Source organism: Eublepharis macularius, chromosome 11, assembly GCF_028583425.1.
Source record: "Eublepharis macularius isolate TG4126 chromosome 11, MPM_Emac_v1.0, whole genome shotgun sequence".
NCBI classification, from domain to species: Eukaryota; Metazoa; Chordata; class Lepidosauria; order Squamata; family Eublepharidae; genus Eublepharis; species Eublepharis macularius.
Genome location: NC_072800.1, coordinates 60546685 through 60564607, shown reverse-complemented (window position 1 = coordinate 60564607; position 17923 = coordinate 60546685). Strand labels below are relative to the sequence as shown.

At 39.4% G+C, this 17923-nt stretch overlaps 1 protein-coding gene across 4 annotated transcripts in view; it reads left to right on the top strand.

Moving 5' to 3' along the window:
- DYNC1I1 (dynein cytoplasmic 1 intermediate chain 1) overlaps window positions 1-17923 on the top strand; it is a 221015-nt gene that overhangs the window by 98775 nt on the left and 104317 nt on the right. For all 4 annotated transcript variants that reach the window (XM_054991386.1, XM_054991385.1, XM_054991384.1 and 1 more), the window contains 2 exons: window positions 1272-1361; window positions 17208-17370. In XM_054991386.1, coding sequence (XP_054847361.1) covers window positions 1272-1361; window positions 17208-17370 — 253 coding nt within the window. The remainder of the gene's footprint in view (window positions 1-1271; window positions 1362-17207; window positions 17371-17923) is intronic.

Genomic DNA, 17923 nt, shown 5'->3' with positions numbered 1-17923 from the left:
GGAGCAGTGTGGAGACTAGCTGTTGCTTCAGATGAATTTGTAGAAGCTGCTACTTCATTCATCCCGCCATGACTTCTTTCTTGTGATAATGGTCATTTGACTTGTTTGCCACAAGTAGAAGCTCCCCATTTCACGTAATACATCAAATCACCACAAACTGGCATTGAGTGGCAGATTTTACTTGTGACAAATGGTTCATACAGCAGAAGCTAGGAATCACTAAGGGCTGAAGAAAGGGAAACACGTCAGCTTCAGCAGTTGTGTGAATCTGGAGTCATGCTTTGTTGTGTAATGAGTTTGTATACACGCTGATCCATGCTGCAACAACTTCCACACTGGACTACTGTAATGTGCTCTACCTTTGAAGACATCTAGGAAGCTTCAAATGGTACATAATGCAGTAGCAAGACTCCTATTTGGGCTCAGCTACTCAGAACATATAACCCCCATGCTGCATCAATTGCATTGACTACATATGTACTTATGGTCCCAGTTCAAACTGGGCTGGTTATTACCTTTAAAGTCTTTCACAATCTAGAGCCCTCACTGAACAACATCTCCTAATATTCTCTTGAAAACCAGCTACACTCTTCAGTCAGCCTTCTCCTTGTGAGGCCTTCTCTTAGGATTGTCTGTATGGCAGCGATTAGGTCATGGGCCTTCTCTGTGGAGGACGCAGAGCATGCCTTCACTTGCCAGTTCAGGAAATAATGTAAGGAAGTTTTATTTCAAAAGGCATTTGCCTTGTAAAATTGATATTTTAGAAAAATTAAGTGATATTTTTATCTTGTTAATTAATTAACTTCATTTATAGTCTCTCTTTTTTGTAACATTATTTGTGCATCCTTGTAACTTATTGATTTGTTAGCTGCCTTGAGTCTAAGGGCATAAGGAAAAGATATAATATTTGGAAGGAAGGCCCACTTCATAGAAGAAAGTGTAACAAGTATATATTGGAGTGGAGGACAATCCAAGTTAACAAGACTTCACTTGAATACAAATAGCTTTTCCAGATACTGATAAATGCACACTAGAATCTCAGCACTAACCAATCAATATACACTGTGGGAGATAGTTTCTTTTTTGTGGTCATATAGCTACGCTTTATTTAACGTAAAAATGTGCTGTACCTGAATGTGCTATAGCTACTCTTTATTTAATGTAAAAATGTACTATAGCTGAATTTAGTCTAGTTTATCAACTGTGACTAAGTAGTATCAGTATCATACCCTGAAAGGGAATGATTAATTTTTCCTTTATTCTTTTTATAGAGGATGAGGAAGATGAGGAATTGGTTGAACCAAAAGCACAGAATGAATCTGAGATGGAAACTCAAGAAAAGAAGCAAGATGTGAAGGAAGGTATGGAAATATCATCCTGCTTAAGGCTTGGCTTCACAAATTATTATCACACATTGTGTGCTGACTAGCGTTGTTAAGATAAATTCTCATGATTCCTCTTTGCCCGGTTTCTCCTTGCAGTCCAACAAACCATTTCTTTCCCACTTTTTAGGAATTTGGAGTCTTTTTTTAATCAATTCCATTTTGATCACAATAGAAATTCAAAGAGGGGAGGGACAGGAAGGGAGGGTGCTACAGAGTTTCAGAATTTAACTCTGCAGATGCGCAGAGGCAGGCAGTGTCTTCCCAAACCTTCCTATTTTCCTGCTATAGCAGCTCTCTGTGGTGCATAACATAAAACAAGGGCTTGAAAGGCTGAAGTTACAAAAGAGTGTAGCTGCAGCTACAGAAGTAGCATCTTTAGACACCCTAGCATTTCCAAAAACTTTATGGTTTTAACATAGAAGTTTTGTAAAATGTTTAAGCATCCACCTCTCCCATTTTTTGCCAGAAGTAACATCAGCATGCTGGCACAATGTTGGTGTGCACCCCCCCCCCCCATTTCCTCCTTCTGGTGCCTGAGGTGTTGTCAGGCAATGAACTGGAGGGCCTGGCATCCCTAGGGTAGGATGTATTGATTTCTCTACAAAGATAAATGAAAGAGAAATCTCTCTTTTAGAAGAGGGAAAAAGAGAATAAGAAGAATCACTGGCTACAGCTAAAGAAGTGAATTTTGGAAAAAGAAATTCCCCTCCCCACAGCGATGTTAGTGCTAACCCATCCTAATTGTTCTGGTGCAGTGCAGGAACACCTGATGCCAACCTTTTATCTCAGTGGCTAGAGATGGGGAAACCATTTTGCTTTCTAAATTGCAGTTCTAATGGTGCCCCTCTTTGTTTGGGGATCCCTCACAGTGCGATTCTAAGAAGAGTTACTTCAACCTAAGCCCCCTGATTGGCCCCTCTTAGGATTGCACTGTTAGACTTGGATCCAATTTCCTGCCTGCACAAACAGAAGGCACTTCCATTTGCCCAAGTGGGAGTCCGTGATGACTTCTATGGGTTTCTTCCTCCAGCTGTGGCCCACACTATCCCTGATAGTCTTACTGAATGAATGGTTTTTCGGGGCAGGTGCAGCTGGCTGAAGCTGTAAAGTTCCATTTTCACAGGAAATCTGTTTGTGGTTCTCTGTACCATGCCATTTGTTTAAAACTAAACACACATCTTAAATATTTTTTTACTTGCAAATCCCAGTAAATTCCCAGGTTGTGTGCTTAGAATTTGGGCTGAAGATTAATTTTTGATGTATAATGCAACCCTATGAATATTTAGTGAGTGATACTTACTCTCAGGTAAGTGCTTAGAATTGCAGCAGGAAAGTTTTAAATACTTAGGAGCATGGATGTATTTATTATAGGCATGAACCTACAATCTTGACTTTAATTTTAAACAGTTTTGTAAATCAATGGAGTGAAATAATAATGTTCTGAACTGACCAATTTCCAGAGAACACAGGATGGAATTAATCGTGTCAATTTTACTGAGCTATTTGAAAATATTTGGGCCCAAATTTCTATACAAATCCAGAACATTCCTGCCACTCCTCCACAGTGATTCTCATGGAGGTCCCATGACCACTGAGCATCAAGTAAGTTCACTTGACTGAGGCCAAAGATCTTCTGAGATAAGATTCTTTTTGGTACTACTAACTGGAGAGAAAAGTGGGAATTTATCCCAAATCACATTTAGCACATTTTTCAGTGCAGTCCTAAGTACATTTACTCCAATGGGCTTAGAGTAACTCTTCTTAGGATCGCATTGTTTGTCTTCCTTCCTGTCTGTTATCAGCAGGCTAAGCAAGTAGGCTTTAAAAAACCACAAGTTACTGAATTTTGTATTAGTAGTTCAGTTTGGGTTAAGATCGATGTCACATTTCCCTTTATCACCGCATGAAAGGAATCCTAATTCAGATATCTGTGGAAAGTGCCATTGTGGATTATGTGTGAATACTTTAGGAGCCAAATTAAATAGGCTCCTAAAAGATATATATTTATTTTAGTTTTTCACATGCTTGCAAGTGAGCCCTTTGTATACTTTTGTTGTTATATTTGAAGGAGAGCCATAACTAACATCATCTAGTTCTTTGTTATAGTTTAGTCTAGTAGAAGTGCAGGGTGTTGCCACTGGCTTCCCTTCTTGTCCAGTCAAGCCAGGTCTTGGGAGAATGGTAGCTGTGTATGGCTTTAGTAGCAATCTTCCTTGAAATGCTGAACGTTCAGAAGGAAATGCTCAAATTGACATGATGGAATTTTGTGAGGGTTTTCATATTTTAGGAGGGCAGTGGGGGGGCGGGAAATGAATTGAAACCAACCTGTAACACAGAAGAGGTATTGTGTGTCTCTGGGGAAACAAATACACTAGAAATAATGCAGTGTTTCCTCAGAGCTGGTGTGTGTAAGTGAATGAGATGTGATTGGGAAGTTAGGTTCAAATCACACTTTGGCCATAAATTCGCTAGGGCACTCCTCATCTACAATAAGGAGACAATTAATGTTAGCCTGACTAAGGTCCAAATGATTGGTATGTGGCGGGTCAGGGTCTCCCTGACCTGACTTTGATGCCAACAGTCAGATGTCAGGAGCAGGGGAAGTGTGTGGGACTCCGTTGTGGATTGGGACCACAGGGAGAAGGGGCTTCAGCCTTCCGTTCATATCATTTTCCTGAACCAAAATGATCACAGATGATGTTATTTGCCCAGGGGGAGGAGCGCTGCTTGTGTACAAGCTTAGACCCCACAGTGGGGCAAATTATAGCATGTAGTTTTGGGCTTAAAGGACTGCTGTAAATATTGTAACAAGAAGCACTTAAAATACATGAAAGCATTCTGTACATGCTACATATTTTAATTGTTTCTAATGAAATGATCACAGATTAATTGGAACGAGGGCCACAATTGTAGCCCTGTTATCAAGGTCATTGTGTGTTTAAGCATGACCATAAAAATACCAGATAGGTTATTAATAAATATCAGAAGGGCCATACAGCACATCAACTTCTACAGTTCCGTATAGCCGTCACATATTCTCTAGGGGACAGGACTAGATGTAATGGGCTTAAGTTACAGGGCGATAGATTTGGGTTAAACATTAAGAGAACATTCCACTGTGGGAGCAGTCCCATGATGAAGTTGCCTCTCTCTCACTGTTGAATAACTTTAGCCTTTAATATTTGGAATGCTTGAAAAGACTCCCAAGTTAGATAACAGCACAATCCTAAACAGGTTTATTCCTGGTTCCAGTGAGTTCAAGGAAACACACGCGGGTATGAATTGGTGCAGTAGCATCAGTCCTTGAAATAAGGCTCTCCCCCTGCCCCCGGTCCCTGCTTTTACTTTTCTGGCATAATCACATTTGACTTCCATATACAATCTTTTCCTTTCCTGAGTTTGTAACCATTGCGTGTGCTTCATGGAAGTGATTAAAAACATGTTAGAAGCAAAACAGGAATTTAGACTAACATTTCCTGTTGGTGCTGGGTTCCTCAATGCTTATTCAGAATTAAGGGCTTTCCTGCAAATTAGTATGTAATGGGTTAAACGCATGTTTATCTTGGCATACAGAGATCTGGCTTCCTTATTTTTTTCTTCATCCGAAGTAAGACAGTATTTTCAAACTTTTAAAGAATCTCTAATAGATATTATAGTGGCGCCATTCACACTTCTGTATAGCAGTTAAAGCTTGTGTCAGCACTTCCATTATGAATCTTGTTTTTCAAAGATTTTATAACCCTGCCATAAAAAGTTGCTGTAGGCTAAATTTGGTTATAGCTCAAGGAGCAAAACCTTTATTTTGACTTAAAGAACCTTGGATTCCTTGAGCCCCACAAGCATTCCATTTTTAAAATGAATATGAATAAATGTGCTTATATATGTAGATAACTTTAAGAAAACCATTATAAAAATGAAATACTATTTATTTATTTGTACTCTGCCTTCTTACTGAGACTCAAGGCGGATTACACAGCGTAAATTAATACAGTGAACAGGATCCAATAAACAATGCAACTGCATTTGGATTACAGAAGATTAAAATTTATACAAACCTGAAAATGCTAAAAAAAAAAAAAAGCATTTAATCATGGCGTGTTAAACAGTGCAAAAATTACATAATAGGAGTATATTTACAACATAGAGCTTAGTACTGTAGTATAGTTCACGCCGTCCTTGTTCGTTTACTGAAGCATCTTTCAGAGCCATTTCCTTACAGTTCAGCCCTCCTACCTGTGTAAAAAAAAAAAGGCCTCCTGAGTGATTCAGTTTTGCACAGTTTGCAGAAAGCCAGGAGTGCGGGATCTGTCCAAACCCCACCAGGCAGGCCATTCCCTAAGGTGGGGCCACTGTAGAGAATGTGAGTGAGTGGGCAGGTGTTGATTTCTCCCATTTGCAGAGTGGCACCTGCAGAAAGCCCTTGTCCAGGTGAGTAAAGCCAACGAGGCAGAGACTTCTTTCCTGTAGGCATCCTTTCTTTCTGTTCTAGCATCCAAACACCAATGCTTTAGCCAATAACTTAGAACTTTCTCTGCAATTTCAGGAGGGAGATGAATCCAGAAATTATATTCAATTTTTGGAAAGTGAGGAGGACAATTAAAGTGTCAGGTGTTTTTTTTTTTTAAATAGTCTTGGCATTTCTTCATGTGTTCTAGGTGCCCTTTTGTCGTAGTGTATCATTTGTTTAGCAACAACAGCACTGAAAGCAGCTTCGATGTTCTAAAAGGCTAGGAAGAGAGAGGTAGTGTCAGACAAGAGCTCCTTCGGAGTCAATGGGAATTGTGCAACAAGCTGATTTGCCTTGTTGCTCAGAAGCTGTTATAATAGTTATACTTATTGCTTCTCTGAGATGTGAGGAGTTTGGATGGGTATTAAAATTCTGGCTGAACACTCTTCAATTCCTTACTTAAAGTCAGTGTTGAATGGTGGTACACAATTCCCAGTCAGGTGTCGCCAAAGATGGATGTGAGACAGAGATCCTTCAAGGAAATTTTTCATAATTCCCTCTCCTTATGATGGAATGCAAAGAGCCTTTCAAAGCTCAAAATCCTCAAAATCTTTGCTTATTGTCATACCAGCTGATCCACATATCATAAAGTATATTATATCTGCATGAAATACAGGGGTCCCTTTTTCTAATATTTTCTAATATTTAAATATTAAGATACAAACATTAAAGATATTTACGGTGCTCTTGTGTTTATAAACACAGCATGGCATCCACCATTAATGTACACATACTCTACCAATGCTCTTACTTAACAAAAATATTGGCACTTGCTAATAAAAAGGCAGAGATGTTGTATAAATCAATACTTTTGATGCACATCATTTTTAAATGATTGTCAGCATTTATAAAAGGTAGGTTTTAATTGTCTGCTGTCTCTTAAAAGTACACATTCTGTCAATTTAGAATGTTTAAATATTTGCTGAGCCTTATACACCCACAATTTAATAATCAAATTTTAACACGTTGCTAATTGTTAGCTACAAATATTTAGCTACCATTAAGAAATCTAGAATCAAGACTACTGTCTCCTAAAAGATCCTGAAGTACTCTTGTGTCTCTCAGTATCTTATAACCAGTTGTATTACTAATTTCCAACAAAACATTCTGTAAAAATCTCTCAAGGAATGGACAAGACCACTACATATGTTTAAAATCTGCTGCTAGCCCGTATCACATTTCTGACAAACAGGAGGGATTATTCTATAAATCTAATTCAGTCTTGGGGTCAAATACCATAAATATACTACTTTATAAATATACTACTTTATAAAAATCTCTCACATATTAATGCAAATATAATTTGCAGACCCACATGCCCTTTTTCCATTCCTCATGGGCAAAAGTAATGTGGGATGGAGGCCAAGGGAATTGACCAAGGTTTAGTGAAAAAGATGGCCAAATCCAACCTATATAGTTGCATTTCAGATTCTATGTGAAGTTACTGTATCGTTGCTGTTATAACAGTTTAGAATTAATAGGCTTCACAACTAAAAATATTGAATATTGGACTAAAATTCTTCTCCGCTAAATTGTCCAATGAATATCCAGGATATTAAAATGTCCTCATTATCTTTTAAATCTGAATGTAGTAGACCTGTTGGAGTTTTATCCTGAAACTGAGCAATATTAATCAATATATTTCAAAACATTTTCCATTGAATGCAAAGATCAGTAAGTGATGGCATCACATCATCCGCACAGAAGCTTATTTTAAATTTAGCATCATGGAGTTGTACTCTCTGAGTAATCTTTCAATGCAACTCTTCTTAGGATTACGACTATAAAAATGGCAAAAAGAAATGCAGGCAATGGACAGACTTTGTGTTCTTCTAAAAAGAGGAAATGAAGTACATGTTCAATTATTTTGTTTGTAAGATTGCCCTTGGTTGGTTACAGATCTATTTCAAGAAATGTACCTCAATGTCTCCAGGGTCTGAAAAAGAAACAGCCATTAGTCCCTGTTGACTGCTTTCTCTGCACCTATACATGACCAAAGCTTGATTAATAATAACTCACCTAGTAGGTAAGAGTAAAGATAGTCCTGTGTGCAAGCACCAAGTCATTACTGACCCACGGGGGGACTTTGCATCATGATGTTTTCTTGGCAGACTTTTTGTTAATGGGTGGTTTTTCATTGCCTTCCCCAAACTCACCTAGTACTATCTGACAAAGTTCTTTCTACAGGATGTACATTTTGTGTATGAACTTTGTATATGTACTTTGTATATCACTAAAATAGTCATAATCACCACGAAGAAGAAGACTTGGAAATAGAGATAGGCACGAACTGGGAAAATTCCAAACTGTGCATTTCATGAACCATGAACCACGAATTTTCACAAACTTGCCCCAGTTCGTGAACTGGTTCATTCACTTCCGGGTCAGCAGAAGATCTACAGAGAGCTCATCCCCCCATTGCCTAGGAAACTGATTGATCGGTGCCAGGCTGTCTGCAATGACAAACCAAAATATGAACCAAATGAACTGGGCTAAAAGTTATCACAGTTCATGAGAAATGAGCTCCCATGAACCGCCAGTTTGTGAACTGTGAACCAGCTTGGTTCGTGACAAACTTTGGTTTGTATTTCAGTTTGTGTCTGCCTCTACTTGGAAACATATCTATTTGCCCTGTGGATAATCATTATCTTTGCTTCATTTCCTAAATCAAGAATTGGTGGTGGTGACGAATGCCTTCAAATCATAGCTGACTTATGGCTATCCCAGGGCGGTTTTCATGGCAAGAGACTGTCAGAGGGGGTTTGCTGTTGCCTGCTTCTGCAACCCTGATCTTCACTGGAGGTCTTCCATTCAATTGTTAACCAGGCTTGCCTGGGCTATCCAGATCAGGGCAAATCAAGAATTAAAGAATTTTAAAAACAACTATTAATGGTTAGCAATAAAGTTTGAAACAAAACATCTATCACAAATTTATAATATTGAGCTGGAAAGTAGAGATTTATTATTAAAAGTGTTCTTAATCTCTTGTATCAACACTGCAGCATTCAACTTCTGTTGATCTTCCTCAGTTATAGTAGTTTTATTTGATGAAAGAAACTTTGCCCTTTTAAACAGGAAGGGTTCTCAGTTGAAGAAAGCTTGTTGATGATATTCCACAAATGTGATGTATGTTTTTTTTCCAACGAATCTTAGTCTTACAAAAGAATCTGAAAAAACAGCTGGTAGGCTATTTGATTTTTGGTTTTTTGCCAAGTAGTGAGGAAGAAGTTTGTCAGTATTATTACTTTTCTCAAAATAAAGTTGTTAAAAAAATAGATTTACTAACTTCAATGATGTATGCTATTTCTAACAGCTTTTCGATCACTATGAATTAGAGTTGTCTAGTTGTGGCTGGCAACCAGCAGGAGGGGGGGGCAAGGTAGCTCTAGAAATCACCAGAAACTCAGAAATTCCTAGAGCTTCCATCATTGCTTCTGGGTATTCCATGGAAGTGAGGTCATTGCATGGCCAACAACAGTGAGTTTTTAAATCTTTAAACTTATTTATTTTAGTGCTTAATTCCCATGTTCCACAACAATTTGGAGTAGTGGCGAGGAACTAGAACTTGGGGTGGGGAATCCCTTGCCCCCATTGGGGCTTGACACTGGCAGATGTTTAGTTTTCATATTCAGAAATGACTTTTCCCTCCTCCAATTGCATTGCAAGCTTAAGAAGAGTTACACTGTTCTAAACACACTGAGTTCAAAGCACTTAGAAAGGTGTAACTCAATTTAGGATTGCACTGGTATTTAATAGTCAACTCCTTTATTATTTTATCCCTTTCTCTTTTCTCCTGAGCTGCTAACTGTAAGGCCAAACCTCTCATAAAGGCTTTCCTGGAATTCTGAATAATTTTCCATGGCATGTCAGGGTGGTATTAATACAAAGAAAATCCTTCTTTTAAAAAAGAAACTAAGCAGCTTCTTTTGCTTCAGAAGCATGACATTTACTTGTCATAAACTAGAATTTTTAAAACTTTAGATAGATTACCACAACATATAGTTGGGGCATGATCCAATAAAGGTATGGTTTCAATATGGATATCGGAAGTTTGTGAAATGAGTTTAGGTATCATTAAAATTAAATAAGTCCTGGGATCAGGGCCAGCCCAAGGTTTTGTGGCATCCTAAAAAAAACTATGACTTTGCCCCATGCCACTCCATTCAATAGAGAGAAAGGTGAAAAGTTTAGAATTAATTTTTTATTCACTGGGCATTCCAAATGAAAGTAGATAAGCTACTTTCAAAATGAAAGTAAATAAGATCTTCAAAAGCCCTCCATCTTCCTAAAGAAGGTAGCTAAAGAAGACCAGAATCAAAAGCTTTGGAAATTCCAGAAGCCAATTAAAGCCCAGTTTCCCTTGAAATCAATAGAAGATTCTCTTTTCACCTTTTGGGCATCCATAAAATCTGGTGCCCCAGGTGTTTGCTTAGGTTTACCTAGTAGTCAGGCAGGCCCTGGCTGGGATAATTATTATGATGGTAGGAATAAAAAGTATAGACTTTCTTATGGAGATTAAAACATTTCCATATATCTATTATCTGAAAACTTTCTATTTGTTTACAAAACTTCTTTGGCAGTAAATTGTAGTGGGGCTGGCAATCCTGCAACCAACATCAGTTTTCTCATAAAATGTTTGCATTTAAACAAGTAGCGCCCCTCCTTGTCATTTTTATATTGGCAGCTGATGCATAAATAGCTCCTGGTTTTAATGAAGTTAAATATCAAGCAGCAAAACTTTTTAAAAAACAATATTTATAATTAGAGGTGGGCATGAACAGAAAAAAGATCGAACGTGATGTTCGTTTTTCGTTGTCATCTATGAACAGGGACTCACAAACAACCATGAACATGGCCCTGTTCACGAACATGTTTGTGGTTGGCTGTTTGTGGGGGCCAGCAGGCTCTCCTCCAGCCATTATCCAAGTCAAAATCCCTACTGCACCGCTCCCAGAAACCTGACCTGAGCAGGCACCAGGAAAGGTACCAATAATAAATAATAGCTTGTCCCCAGAGCCTGGCAGCAGCCCTGGAACTTGAAAGGGTAGATCCCTACTGCACCACTCCCAGAAACCTTACCTGAGCAGGCAGCAGGAAAGGTTCCAATAATAAATAATAGCTTGGCCCCAGAGCCTGGCAGCAGCCCTGGAACTTGAAGGGGTAGATCCCTATCCCACCACACACAAAGAAAATTCAAGCGCCAATGCACTCTCTCTATCAAAATGCCAACAACGACTCTCTCCCTCTCCACTGTCTGCAAAGACTAACCGGAGCTGGGAGCCCCCCTCCCTCCTGCTCTTTTCTCCCTTATAACAAATTTGGAGCTCCACACTTGAAAGGAAGACCTGCCTATCAAGCTAAATTGGGCTTAGATTGGGGTTTCCAGGGCAACAGTAGGAGTTCAGACAGAGTTCAGACAATCCCTGCCTATGTTGCCAAGGGAATTGATTGCAGGTGCCAGACTGTCTGGTTTGACGAACAGCAGCAACAGCAATGAACAAGGCTTGCAACGACCACCTGTTCATTTAGAATGGAGCCTCACAAACAGCTTGTTCGCAAACAGCAGATTGGGCTGTTCGTGGCTTTTTTTTGTTCGTATTGCTGTCCATGCCCATCTCTATTTATAATAACTGGCTGACTCGTCACTATTTATATGATCGACTGCTGAGTGGTGAGCAGTGACAACAGATCTGTGGAAGATGAGGGAAATTAGAACTCTCATCAGCCTGTGTAGAATGTGCATGCATGAAACACTGCTAATTGCACTGTCTGAATATACAAAAAAATACTCAATTAACAGGTTCAAATGCTTTAGGAGCAACTGAGTGATTGTTGAAAAATTGTTTCCCTGTTTATGACTGGTGAACAGAATGTGAACCAAATTGGTGATTGTTCAAGCATCCTACCAGCTATCACTCCAAGGAGCTTTCATGGCACTGCTGTCACTACCATTCCCAATGCATTACTGCAGTGCATATTCTGAATGAGTGCTGTTGTTACTTGGGAAAAAAATCTCCTCGAATTTACTGGAAAGATGAGGAGCCCCTCCTCTAGATAAGAGGTCTGAGCAGAGAGAAATTAGCTTGAGGCCTGTGGAGATACCTCAATGCTGAGGTCTGTCTCTGAGTTTACAAAACAAAAACCTTATGAAATTCTACAGTGTTCTTAAAGACTAGCACCTTATTTCCAAGGTTTCATTTAAGTTACTATGACTACATCCCTAGTCCAGATCCAAGGTACCTTGTACACAAGCAGAAAGAGCCATGTGCACACAGAGGACAGCATTACCAGTTTCTTCCACCATCCCCAGCTCCAGTGAGCCCACTGTGTTGCATGCCAAAGAAATGTACTCAGGGGCCTCCTGTTCATTCTAGAGGACACTATGATTGTCATGGGGTGGCTTTGGGGGGGGGGGGAGATGCGCTAGGAGTATGAACAGGAAGGTCCTGTGTACATTTCTTTGGATTCAAATCAAATTTATTCATTAATGCATAGCTATTTTAAAATTTTGTTTATTTTAAAGCATTTATGCCATGAAATCTCAGTGTGGCTTCTGACAGCTAATGATAAAAATTTGTAAAATGTCACCATGATCATAAAACAATCAATAACCCCAAAATAATACCAGTGTATTACACTGTACCAACACAAACTGTTTGCAGGACAATTATGGGCCATTGTAAGAATAATTAAAAACAGTTAAAATTAGTAAAATGCCTGGGAAAGTAGTATGTTTTTGCCTGCTTTATACATTTTAACAGGCTAGGAATGAGGTAAATTTTGAGGAGGAGTTCCTGATTCAAGGCACCACAACTAAAAAGTCCCTGTCTCTGGTGCTTACCAAGCCATTTTCTGCATCATACAGTAGAGGCCCTCAGAAGTGGTTCTGAACTGGTGGGCAAGTTGCTATGGGAGAGTAGCTAGTGCTCCAAATACTTCAGGACATTATAGGTAATTATAATCAGTACTTGTTCAGGATGTCCACAATCTCACCTAACTCAGCTGAAAAGGAGCTGTAGAGTTGAGTGGCATCAATGTACTGACAGCACATGTCTCCAGATATCCGATGAAACAGACCACAAATGGAGATCTTTAGAAACCATTTAAATTCCATTTAGCATAATGCAATATTATTCTTTTTATGGCTACATGTTAAACAAGCCTTTGGCTTTCTTTCTCAGATTTTGGTACACTGTCGAAAACAATTATGTTTTCATGTTTATATGTAACAGATAGTTCATTGTGGTTTCTGGCTGCTTGTCATGTGGAGGAATGGCCCCAGTGAAATAAAGGACTGTTTTGCCAAAGACTTAAATGGAATTTGGTTTTAACCCATCTTATGTTATGCTTCTTTTATAACTGGTGTGCATTTTTATAAATGTGTAAAAACACGTCAAATTATGGTACTGCACTGTTCCATAGATAGCATGCTACATCCTCCCAACCAGCTACAAACTGGAGTTCCTCTGAAGGTAAAATAAATCCTATGTAACTTTAGCTGCCTTCACAGATCATCTCAGCTAAGTCTAACTGTGCCAGCCTAAGCAGAGCTTCGTCCCTCTAAGTCCATTGAAGTCAGTAGGCTTTGAAGAATATAACTCTGCTTAGGATACCACTGTAATTTGCTGACTGGAACAGATCAAGTTGTTGCCTTTGCAAAGTCGATTCATAGGGCATTTTAAGCATGAGCTAGCCAATGTTAAGCAGAGTTAAGCCTCATTGATTTAAATGGGAGAGTTAAGCAATGGGTCATCATAAATATAGTTACCTCTAATTGGATTGGTTTCTTCCTTTCCTTTCCTTCCTTCCTACCTTCCTTCCTTTCTAGGCATACATATAACCAGTGTTCCCACTAATGTGAGCACGTGAGCAATCGCTCACAGATTCTGACTCCTCCGCTCACAGCTTCTCAGATGTAGCTCACAGATACTAACCCTCAGGCAGCCCCGCCCTCCCAGTCAGCCAGCATCTGCAGGTGGGCCCTATAGGGATGGAGCAGGGATGGAGCCTCATCCCACTTCTCTCCTCCCTTCCTGGCTGCGGCTGGTTTGGCCCCCAGGGTGGTGCCAGAGAGTGCCTCCAGCCATTGCTGGCTCTAGCTGGGGAACAGAGCAGAGCTGAGTGATCGGGTCTAGCCTGACTCATGCAGTCTGAAATCGCTAGGATCCCCTCAGCCCCAGAGAGCAGAGGAGAGGAGGTAGTGTCTCAGCCGCCACCATGGTGAAGGCATCATTTAACTTGCCCTTGGTGCAGAAGGAGGCTGAAAAAGTAAGCATTGACTCACAAAAGCTCATCTTGAAATAAATGTGCTAGTCTTTAAGGTGCCATTGCGTGTCTGCTTTATTTTGTAGCAACAGACTAATACAACTACCCCTTTGTAATCAGCATGGGCATATCCATTTTTATACAGAAGTATACTCTGATTTTTGTGGCCCTTTCACCTAATGGCTTTTATTGTTAAATTGTTTTGATTGTAATCAAAACAATTTGATTGTAATTTTTTTTTAAAAGGAGGTGCACTCAAAACTTTAAAGAAAGTTCTTGTTTCGGCTCACAAAGTAGATGTTTAGCTCACAACACTGAAAAGCTTAGAGGGAACATTGCATATAACCCTAAAACTAGTTTAACTCCAACCACATGGTTTGGGGGACATTCACAAAGATCAACTATCATAAGTAAGGACAAAATAGTCAGATTCTTTTGAGGTGTTCTGAGAATACCATACAACCCTGGTGCGTTATAGAGTGATTCCGCACACATTGGATAATGCACTTCCAATCCTCTTTATAGATCATTTGGAACAGATTTTTTTGTGTGCGGAACAAAAAATCCACCTCAAACGACTGATAAAGTGCATTGAAAGTGCATTATCCAACGTGTGCGGAATCAGCCATAGTGTTCCTGAATCAGATTGCTGAATATAGGAGTTGACACAAAAGATAGCTTCAACAAGTAGAGCAGGTATCCTTGTGCCAAAGTCTTTCTAAACACTAGACTGCCAAAATATAAAAATGAGGGCAGTACATCAACTGTTTTTTACATGGTCAACTTTTACAATGATTTTGGCATCTTGTAATAGTCTTTTGAGTATTCCAAAATTTGGACTGATCACTTAAAACATATCCTGAAAAGAAAGCCTTTGCTCTATGGCTCCACTCCAAACACTTTATATATCACAAGACCTTGCAGACTCTTAGCTTGGAAGCTGGCTACCTACAGTATGCTTTCTGTTACCAGAATTTTTTTTGTTGACTATACATCCATTCCAGAAATTTAGTGCACACACACATCTCCTTTAGGCCTAGGCTGTACACTACTTCCTTCTGGGAGCCCTGGCAACCTCTGATCTTAAAGCATACATTGAGTAGCAGCAGAGAAATGCCAGTGCAGAGTCCCTTGACTGCTGTGATGAGGTAAATCATGTAACTAAACCTAATGATAGGAGTTCAGCTGATTTTTGCTTCAACTTGTGATCTTTTTCTAGAGCACTATCACAAAGCATTTTCTGTCTCTTGCAGCACAAGTCTTGGTTGTTGAGGGTGTGAATACAGAATGCTATAGCAGCCAAGCCATTTGATCTTTAAAACATTGAGATGATTCTCTTTTATATTCAGAATCAAGAGAGACAAGAGTCTGTCTTCTCATCCAGGGGGCTGAGGAACAAATCCTGTCATAGGAAAGGGACCTTCTTTTTGCCTCCCCCCATAGTTCCATATATGTTTATCAAACCTATATCCTGAGCTGCATTTTTAAAAGATTTTATACTGCAGTGGTCATTTACCTGAAAACTGGCAAACATTAATAGTTTTTGTTCAAAAGATAAGAAAAGAATTACCCTTTCAAAAATAATGCTTACAGTTTGAGAGCCAGTTTGGTGTAGTGGTTAAGAGTGTGGGACTCTAACCTGGAGAACCGGGTTTGATTCCCCACTCCTCCACTCAAAGCCAGCTGGGTGACCTTGGACTAGTCACAGCTCTCTGAAGCTCTCTCAACCCTACCCACCTCACAGGGTGTTTTGTTGTGGGGATAAAAATAGCATACTTTGTAAACCACTCATTCAGTTGTCCTGACGGGCATTCAGTTGTCCTGAAGGGCAGTATATAAATCAAATGTTGCTGTTGTTGTGTATTAGTGAAGAGTGGTGGGACTCTAATCTAGAGATCCGGGTCTGATTCCTCACTCCTCTACTTGAAATCAGCTTGGGTCAGTCACAGCTTCTCGGCGCTCTCTCAGCCCCACTCACCTCAGAGTGATTGTTGTGAGGATAATAATAACACACTTAGTAAACCCTTCTGAGTGGACATTAAGTTGTCCTGAAGGGCAGTATATAAATTGAATATTATTATTATTAGTGTTTTTGTCTTAAAAAGAAGATTTGGGTTCAGCAGCAGCTTAGAGACCAACTAGATGCCCAGGGTGTGAGCTTTTAAGATGCTTGGGAGGACCAGCTTCTACACTAACCAGAAGCTGAGACCCAGGAGGGAGCACTGGACAGAGTGGAGGAAATCTCTAGTGGACTTAACCTCTGTCCTTTTCTTGGATGAGGCCTGTTGGAGCCCCCATGGAAGAAAAGGCTCTGGAGGTTGCACTGCTCCTTGACAACTCTGGCGGGATCATGAACCCTTATACCTAGAGCATAGGCATTATTTCCCATATCTTCATTTTTAAAAAAACACTTAATTGGTACCTGAAATAGAAGCACAAGTTTTAATGATAAGACAATTTTAGCTGGATAGCTCAGGCTAGCTTGATCTCATTGGATCTCAGAACCTAAGTAGGGTCAGCCCTAGTTAGTACTTGGATTGGAGGCCACCAAGAAAGTTCAGTGTTGCTATGCAGAGGCAGGTCAGCAAAGGCAAACCACCTCTGAATGTCTTTTGCCTTAAAAATCTTATGGAGTCACCATAATTTGGCTGCACCTTGATGGCAAAAAAGGTGTAACTGAAAACATTCCCAGTGATAAAAGAACATGTAATACCTCACCTCTGTTAAATATGTTCTTATGCTCTTCCAAATTCAGTTTTGCAATAAGCATCAATCTGAACTATTTCCTGAAATCTGAAGACAAGGTTTACTTGGTATCTTAAGTATGTTCTTCTTTAGAATGATAAATATACAAGTTATAGAATACCTTCTGTATAACGTGCCCATTCTAGGAATATATATTAGTATATTTAAAAATAATTCTTTAGAAGGAAGTGAACTATTGAGTCCTACTGATATTGCTCTTCCATAGGAAAATGTACTTTGTTGCCTAAAGAGTTTGATTTAGCTGGAAATATTTAAATACATGTCTGCTCAATGTGCTTTATAAGCTCCTCCTAGAGAACTGACAGAGGAAGAAAAGCAACAGATTGTCCATTCTGAAGAATTCCTTATATTTTTTGACCGTACAATACGAGTGATTGAGAGAGCTCTTGCTGAAGATTCAGACATTTTCTTCGACTACAGTGGTCGAGATGTTGAAGAGAAAGATGGGTTAGTTTTCCATTTTTACTCCTTTTACTTTTGCAACAAACCTTTCAAATCAGTACCATAGACAAAAGGATCAAACTCCCTTTTATATATTTTAAAATGATAAATGCCCCATCAAATTAATAGGTATAATGCCTTGTGCTGTAGGGCTCTGACTTGGATTAACTCTTTCAAAGACAAAGAAACCAAAACAAGCTTTTTTTGCCTCTGTTTGGCTCTCTTCTAGTTATTTTCTCTGAAACAGAGGCATTGTTTCAAATATGGTGGCAAGTACTGACTTAGCTTCTCGCCAGCTTAATTTCATTCTCCTGACAATATCCACATCGCAGTTTTAATGGACCATGAAAGTCCTCAGTGAAGAGACAAACCAAATAAGTGAGAATGGCTGGAACTTACTCTTCAGGAAGTTGGTGGACAAAGAGCAGCGTTTGAGATCATAGCCGGTACATGTTTACTTGCTGAAGTATAGGGTTGGATCCAAATTAACTTGTCCATTAGCAGATCAGAACTTTCCTGTCCCCCTCCCACTGAATCCCACTAATCTCTACAAAATGCT